The following is a 6,896-nucleotide window of genomic DNA, read 5'->3' as shown; positions in this document are numbered from 1 at the left end:
TTGGAGCCTGTCCTGGAACTCCCTTGGTAGACCAGGCTGGCCTCGAACTCACAGAGATCCGCCTGCCTCTGCCTCCCAAGTGCTGGGATTACAGGCGTGCGCCACCACCACCCGGCTTTACTTGTGTTTTTTGAGATAGGTGATCACTATATATACCCAGGCTAGCCTTTAACTCTCACCCAACCACACAGCCCAGTTTGGCCTGTTTGTTTGTTTGGTTTTCGAGACAGGTTTCTCTGTAGCTTTAGATTAGAGCCTGTCCTGGAACTAGCTCTTGTAGACCAGGCTGGCCTCAAACTCACAGACATTCGCCTGCCTCTGCCTCCTGAGTGCTGGGATTAAAGGTGTGCGCCACCATCGCCCGGCTTGCCTCTGCTTCCTAAATGCTGAGATTCATGCATTTGCCACTTCACCTGACTTGTTAAAAAGATGTTTTCGTTTGTTTTAGTTATATGTAGGTGTTTTTAGGTGCATATTCAAATAAGCAGGAGACGTTAAATCCCCTGGAGCTGGAGACACAGGTAGTTGTGAGCAGTTGGATATGGGTGCTGAGAACTGAACTTTGATCCTCTGCAACAGTGTGAGCTCTTAGCTGCTGAGCTCTCTGGACAGCCCCCTTACTCTTTTGACAGCCAGTGAACTAAATCTTTTAAGATAAAGGAAAGCTGGGTGTGGTGACCTGGAGGAGGATTATTCATTCAAGGCCAGCCTGGGCTACACCGAGACTCTGTCACACACACCAAAAGCTACCTGAAAGGAAATTTTAAAACACAGACATTGGTTTGCACAGTGGTACGATATGATGAAATCTTCCACCACAAAAGGGGTGACTGTATATAATTAATCTTGCATGATTCAAAGAACATGGCCTGAATAGTTGTTGTCTAGTTCCACTGTAGAACATGAGCATGTGGCTTTCTGTATTTTTGCTTTTTGTTATTGTTTTCCTTCTTCCTGGGGTACTGCCAGCTTTATTCCAGGGCCTCGAGCATGCAAAGGAAGTGCTCTGCCCTCCGCTGTACCCTGAGCTCTCTTCTGTTTGCACTTTTCCCCTTTTTTATTTTCTTATCCTCCTGTTTCCACCTCTCAAATGCAAGGATTCCAGATTACAGGCGTGTGCCACCAGAGCTGTTTCTTATGGTGCTGAAGATTCAGCCCAGAGCTTCATGAGAGCTACATAAGCATTCTACCAAGTGCTCTACATGTCCAGCCCCTTAGTAGGCTTTCTGAAGCTGAGAATTAATTTTATTGGCTGTTATCTCATTGCAGCGTTGCTTGTCCCCCGTGCTCGCCGATTAGTTATTAGACTCCCACAGTTCTCATCTTGTCCCTGTATCTTCTATCCCGTTTCTGCTTATATTGTCTTCTAGGTCGCTGCTCCAGGTCTTTCCTGCAGATCATTAGGTCTGTCTTCAATCTGTATGTGTATGTGGTGGTGAGGGTGTAGGATGTATGGTGTATTTGTGTATTCATGTGTATGTGTGCATGTATTTTTGCAAGTGTACATACGGAGGCCAGAGTTAGGCACTGGGTGGCTTCATCAAGTGTCTTTATCTCTCTCTACCCTTCTGTTTTGAGACAGGGTTTCACTATATTCTTAGTCAATGTGGAACTCTGTGTAGACCAGGTTGGCCTCAGACTCACAGATATCCATCTGACCCTGCCTCCGGAGTGCTGGGATTAATGGTGTGTGCCATCACTTCCAGCTCTCTACCGAGCCTGTAGCTCAGGCTGGGCTGGCTACTCTATGAGCTTTGGGTATTCATCCTTGTAGTGGCATTCCATTTGTATTTTAATAACTGAGTCTTGCCTGACGATCAGAGAGTAAAACAGCCCCCCTGGTCAGCCTTACAGACAGGCAGTGGTAATGCACACCTTTAATCTCAGTAGCCACACTAGTTGCCATAGAAACCAGGTGGTTCACGCCTTTGATCCCAGAACTAGAGAGGATTGTAAAATGGGAGGAGACAGCTCTCGCACACTGTCTCATTCTGAGATTCTTGGAGGCAGGGGCGCCATTTTCGGACTGAGGTAGAGGGAAGAGCCACCGGCTGGCTGCTTTGCTTTTCTGACCTTCAGGTTGAACCCCAGTTTTCTCTGAGTTTTTATTAATCATGCTTCACATCCTGTCTGTCCTTGTCCCGTGCCTCCCAGTCCAACTGGAGTCCAGTCTGTGTATGTGGCCGTGACACCCAGCATTTTCTTTATTTTCAAATGGGTGCTGGGAATCCAAGCTCAGGTCCTCGTGTATGTGCAGCAGACACTTTCCCACCTGAGCCATCTCCTCAGCCCCTGAGTTACTGCTACATTTTTCTTACTTTTGAGTCTCAATTATTTTATTTTTAAACTACTTTTTTCAAACCTCATGAATCATCTGAACAATTCAGTCCATTAGTCATTTTAAAAATTTCAATCATTTTATTATAACATTATGTGTATGAGTGTTTCACTTACATGTTTGTAAGTGTGCCATGTACATGCCTGGTACCCACAGAAGCCAGAAATATGTCAGATTCCCTGGGACTGGAGTTACAGGTGGTTGTGAACCACCATGTGGGTGCTAGAAATCAAACCTGGATTCTCTGCAAGAGCAACGAGCATTCTTAACCACTGAGCCATCTCTCCAGCTCCCATTAATGATTTTAAATTGCTCCTTTTACTTTAATTTTGTATTAAATATATTAGACATGTTTCTATGTGTGTGGTAATTTCTGATATCCACTGTTTTTTGTGGATCTGATGCTGTCTATTTCTGATGACTTTCTCATGGTACTTTTTCACTTTGTAAATTTTGACTGTATGACTGAATTTTGGTTTCCTGTTTTGGAGGTCGGGGGGTTTAAGACAGGGTTTCTCTGTAGCTTTGGAACTCATCCTGGAAAACTCTGTAGGCCAGGCTGGCCTTGAACTCACAGAGATCCGGCTGTCTCTCAAGTGCTGGGAGTAAAGGTGTGTACCACCACTGCCCAGCAAACTTTGGTTTCTTAAGGTCTGGATGAATTCTGCATTTCCGGCATACGTAGGGTTCTTTGAGATAGATCTCTGTCCTGGGAAATTTTTGCATACTTGAAAGTAATAATCAGGTATTAGTTACACTAGAGTTGAAGGATTGTTTAGGGGAAGCTCACCCATCTCTGTCATAAGAAAAAGTCCTTCATGGTTTTTATCTCATCTCACACTGCTAGAAATTCTCTTTAGTTAAATATAGTAAGTTCTTTCTTTCTCCACAGGTTTCAGGAAAAGGAAGATTCTTGATCTCTCCTGGCAACTCAGCAACACTGCTCTTCCTCTTGGGAGGTGAAGACAGTCCTTTGAGGCCTCCCTCCCCTCTGGGTACAGTGCTCTGTTCTCAGAATAAGATTATCACCCCCAGCTGGGCGATGGTGGTGCACACCTTTCATCCCAGCACTTGGGAGGCAGAGGCAGGTGGATCTCTGTGAGTTCGAGGCCAACCTAGTCTACGACAGCTAGTTCCAGGACAGGCTCCAGAGCTACAGAAAACCCTGTCTCGAAACCCCCCCCCCAAAAAAAAAGAAAAGATCATCACCCCCAAAGCATTCCTTCCCCAAGCTGAATTTACTAAAGTTATATTTTCTACGAAACTTTGACGTTATGTGTGTTATTCATAATCTTACTCTGGCCAGGCTCATGGCATATGCCCTGTAATCCCAGCACTTCAGGGGTAGAGGCAAGAAGGTTTCAAGCTTGAGGACAGTGAACTGTGTAAGGAATTCAAAGCCAGCCAGAGCTACCTAACAAGATGCCTAAAGCCAAAAATAACAGTAATCTGTCTTACTCCAAAGGAAATTTAAATGACCTAGGATATGGTTGTAAAAAAGAAAACAAAACTGTAAGGATAAAATAACGGAGTCTGGAATGAAGCTGTTTGGGTCTGGGGTAACTCAGAGATTCACCGTGACCATGAATACATTTTAATAAGAAGCTTTATTAAATTCTGGTACTAGATACTCATGGCACCAGGACTGCAACCAAGAGCGTTCCCAAGATGTAGCATCCAGTCATATCAACCCAAGGCTTATAAAGTTAAAAAATTACATATATTCTCTCTACAAGGAGAGGCAGGGTCTAATTTTAATATGTCTTGCTGTTGAGCAGAGTTTGATTACAAAAGCAGAAATAGCAGTTAGTCTTATGACCTGCTGCAGATTTTACAAGAGCTGTCTATTTAAGAATAGTCTTTACAGAGTGGTGGTGCAGGCCTTTGATCACAACACTTAGGAGGCAGAGGCCAGCCTGGTCTACAGAGCGCGTTCCAGGGCTTCACAGAGAAACCCTGTCTGGGTGGGGAGGGGAGGAGAATAGTCTTTAACTCAAGGAAAAGGGAGAGCCCTGAGAACTGGTAAGGTAAGCTAGGGGCTTACATGTTTGAGGGATTTTTTGTTTTCCCAAGCATAGTAACTCTTAACTGTAATGTTAACTATCACAAAGTCAATACAAATAAAGCAATTAGACATATATATATATTTTTATATATAAATCCTATCTAAATCTAGTTCCTCTTTGTAAGGAAAAGCTGGGATTTTTGGATGGGTATTGAGAGATTAAACAAAATTTAACCAGATGTATTTGAATGTTGCCCTGCCCCGCAGCCTAGCCTTCGTATTTCTCAAACTGGGAGCTAAATGGCAGTCTGGGTATCTCACCACATGGTTGGAAAATTCCAAAGTTTAGTGTACCCTCGCTCAAGGACCTGCAGACAGGCAGAGGACTAGTACCCAGTGCATTTCCTGCTCCTGGAAAACCATTTCTCGACAGATGATAAGAAAACGGAACTTGGCTGAGTCCCACTTCCTGTTCTACCCAGGCTTACTGATAAAGCCGACAAGGGAAGGGGTGCAGAGCAGCACACCGACCTCACTTCCTCGGCGACCCGCAACCCGGAACTACCCCTCCTCCAATGAACTTAGGACCTGGGCCAGTTGGCCCCGCCCCTACGTGACGTCACTTCTGCTAACTGCAGCGTCTGCGCACTGCTACAGTACGGCGGAACTAATCTGATGACGCATGCGCTTTAGTCAAGCGGTGCTGGGGAAGGGAAACTGGGTCCTGCAGCATGCGTCACACCCGGAAGTGAAAGGCCGGAAGTGGGGTTGGACAGGTTGTCCCCAGGGGTGGGGAAGCAGAGGCCCTGGAGGAAGGGGGGGAGAAAAAGAAGCCAGAGTATCCTGGTCACTACTCCGAATCGTGTACCGGATCTCTTAGCTCTCAGAGGCGCGGAAAAAGGGAAGGGTGTCTCATCCCGCTTCCTCGCTTTTCGCTTTAGCCATGGCGGAGGCAGGGGCCGGGCTGAGTGAGACCGTCACTGAGACAACGGTTACCGTGACAACCGAGCCCGTGAGAAAGGCGGGCGGGGGGGCTATTTAGGGGTCTGGGAGGTACTGGAAAGGAAACAGGGGTTTGGAAAGTTGGAGGGTTTGGGATCTGGGACATGTGGGGTTGACTCTTAGGAAAATCGAAAGGGAATGGGATGTTTGGAGCGGCTGAAATCATGAAAGTGGTCAAGGAACCTTTAATCCGCAGTTACAATTAGGGCATAGGTGATAGGATTTGGAGTGGGGGTCCGTGTATGTAATAAACGGAAACTGGGTTGAGGAGCGAGGAGGATACTAGGAAGAAATGAAAGGCCATTTGAGAAAGCATGGTTTTGGAGGCAAACGTAAAGAACGAGTGCTTACCAATAGATAGTCATGGGATGGGTGCCTTAAACAGTGGAGGGAATGAGGAAAGAAAATAAGGTGAAGGTGGTTTTGACAACTCAGAGGGGAGAGAAGCAAATGAGCAAATAGATTTTTTGCAAAATCAAGTTAAATTGCTTTTGAAGGCAGAAAGATGCGTTGATTTAATAATGTCTGAGTTGCAGGAGCTTAGAAGGTTAGTAATTACTACCAGAGATGCCAGGGACTTGAAGATGAGAGAGTTACCAATGACGGCTTTCTTTGGAAGAGGACAGTCTTGGATTCTTGTTTTATTTTGCTTGTTCAGATGTATGAGGAGGCAGAAGCCAACCTTGGATGTTTCTCAGGCACAGTCTATCTCTCTTTTTTTCCCCCTTGTTGATTTGAGAGAGAATCATTTTTTCTGGAGCTGCCCAAATCAGCTAGGCCGGCTAGTAAGAGATCTGCTTCTCTCTACATCTCCAGAACTGGGATTGCAGACATACACCACCACTACATCTGACTTCCTTTTTAAAATATGGATTCTAGGAACCAAACTCAGGAAAGCTCTTTGCCAACAGAGCTGTCTCTGTAGCCCTGCTTTTTTTTTTTTAATTTTTATTTTGTTTTTGAAAGAAAAGGGACTGGCTTCTGTCTCAGTCTCCTAAGTGCTGGGATTACATGCTTGTAATAAGATGTATGGAGAAAGAAAAGGGAAGCTGAAGACCAGCCACAGGGAACTGAGAAAATAACTTTCTTGTACTAATACCACCAAGGATGATGTAGAACAAAGATGAAGAAACAGGGAAGGTTGTGTTTTCCTTTGAAGACTTGCAGGCACCTTCCCAGGGCTAAGAATTGTCTTTTTTGCATACTAGTAGTTATCAAGAATAGGAATTGATATTCCTCATGAACTGGTCAAAAACACATTCTGTTTTGGCTCCTAGCACCGGGCTCCTCCAGTGACGTGGTGTGTGGTACTGACTGAGCCAGGGAAGAGAGAAGAAGAGGTTCCTTGGGAAACAGGAAAGGTCAGGAGGAGATTAGCTAGATGGGCCCATACCTCTTCACCTTACAGGAGAATCGGAGCCTAACCATTAAACTGCGGAAACGGAAGCCAGAGAAGAAGGTGGAATGGACAAGTGACACTGTGGACAATGAACACATGGGGCGCCGCTCATCAAAGTGTGAGTGCTGGCGGCCCGGTGGCCGGAGCCCCTC

General features: G+C 45.5%; 2 protein-coding genes across 2 annotated transcripts in view; both read left to right on the top strand.

The window, feature by feature from the left end:
* The window catches only part of Znrd1 (zinc ribbon domain containing 1), a 4,729-nt gene extending 1,127 nt beyond the window's left edge, over positions 1–3,602 (top strand). The window contains exon 4 of the mRNA XM_005360479.2: positions 3,231–3,602. Within this exon, the coding sequence (XP_005360536.1) occupies positions 3,231–3,255 (25 nt within the window). The 3' untranslated portion in view covers positions 3,256–3,602. The remainder of the gene's footprint in view (positions 1–3,230) is intronic.
* A 1,493-nt stretch (positions 3,603–5,095) lies between these two features.
* Ppp1r11 (protein phosphatase 1 regulatory inhibitor subunit 11) overlaps positions 5,096–6,896 on the top strand; it is a 3,805-nt gene continuing 2,004 nt past the window's right edge. Inside the window, exons 1-2 of the mRNA XM_005360477.3 lie at positions 5,096–5,355; positions 6,754–6,862. Of these exons, the coding sequence (XP_005360534.1) occupies positions 5,287–5,355; positions 6,754–6,862 (178 nt within the window). The 5' untranslated portion in view covers positions 5,096–5,286. The remainder of the gene's footprint in view (positions 5,356–6,753; positions 6,863–6,896) is intronic.

This window comes from Microtus ochrogaster, linkage group LG2, assembly GCF_000317375.1.
Source record: "Microtus ochrogaster isolate Prairie Vole_2 linkage group LG2, MicOch1.0, whole genome shotgun sequence".
In the NCBI taxonomy this organism is placed as follows: domain Eukaryota; kingdom Metazoa; phylum Chordata; class Mammalia; order Rodentia; family Cricetidae; genus Microtus; species Microtus ochrogaster.
The sequence above is the reverse complement of the archived record's forward strand: the minus strand, read 5'-3'. Positions and strand labels throughout refer to the sequence as shown.